The sequence below is a fragment of the Neovison vison genome, chromosome 9 (assembly GCF_020171115.1).
Source record: "Neovison vison isolate M4711 chromosome 9, ASM_NN_V1, whole genome shotgun sequence".
Lineage (NCBI taxonomy): Eukaryota > Metazoa > Chordata > Mammalia > Carnivora > Mustelidae > Neogale > Neogale vison.
In genome coordinates, this window is record NC_058099.1 from 52,878,430 (window position 1) to 52,879,491 (window position 1,062).

A 1,062-nucleotide genomic window follows, 5' to 3' on the forward strand; every position below is an offset into this window, starting at 1 on the left:
ATCCAGGAGGTACAGAGAACACCCCTCAAAATCAGTAAAAATAGGTCCACACCCCATTATCGAATAGTAAAACTTACTAGTCTTAGTGACAGAAAGAAAATCCTGAAAGGAACTCAGGACAAGAAGTCTGTAACATACAATGGTAGAAACATTAGATTGGCAGCAGACTTATCCACAGAGACCTTGCAGGCCGGAAAGAACTGGCATGATATATTCAGAGCACTAAATGAGAAAAACATGCAGCCAAGAATACTATATCCACCCTTTTACAAAGATGGCACTGAAAGCTAAGAAGGAAGCCCCTGCCCCTCCCAAAGCCAAAGCCAAAGCAAAGGCTTTGAAAGCCAAGAAAGCAGTGCTGAAAGGCATCCACAGTCACAAAAAAAAGAAGATCCGCACTTCACCTACATTTCGACGACCCAAGACTCTGCGTCTCCGAAGGCAACCCAAATATCCTCGAAAGAGCGCCCCCAGGAGAAACAAGCTTGACCACTATGCCATCATCAAGTTCCCCCTGACTACTGAGTCAGCCATGAAGAAAATAGAAGACAACAACACACTTGTGTTCATTGTGGATGTCAAGGCCAATAAGCACCAGATCAAACAGGCTGTGAAGAAGCTCTATGACATTGATGTAGCCAAGGTCAACACCTTAATCAGGCCTGATGGAGAGAAGAAGGCATACGTTCGGCTGGCCCCTGACTATGATGCTTTGGATGTTGCCAACAAAATTGGGATCATCTAAACTGAGTCCAGCTGGCTAAATCTAAATACAGTTTTTTCATGATTAAAAAAAAAAAAAAAAAAGAATACTATATCCAGCTAGGCTATCACTGAATAATAGAATGAGAGATAAAAAACTTCCAGGACAAACAAAAAGAATTTGCAAACAGCAAACAAGCCCCACAGAAAATATTGAAAGGGGTCCTCTAAGCAAAGAGAGAGCCTAAAGTAGTAGACCAGAAAGGAACAGAGACAATACACAGAAACAGCCACCTTACAGGCAATACAATGGCACTAAATTCATATCTTTCAATAGTTACCCTGAACGTAAATGGGCTA

General features: G+C 41.9%; 1 protein-coding gene across 1 annotated transcript; it reads left to right on the top strand.

Annotated features, from left to right (window-relative positions):
* The first annotated feature begins 274 nt into the window (after positions 1–274).
* On the top strand, positions 275–745 carry LOC122916943 (60S ribosomal protein L23a-like). Its single transcript, XM_044264329.1, has one exon. The coding sequence runs from the start codon at positions 275–277 to the stop codon at positions 743–745; it is 471 nt and encodes a 156-aa protein (XP_044120264.1).
* Positions 746–1,062: the final 317 nt, after the last annotated feature.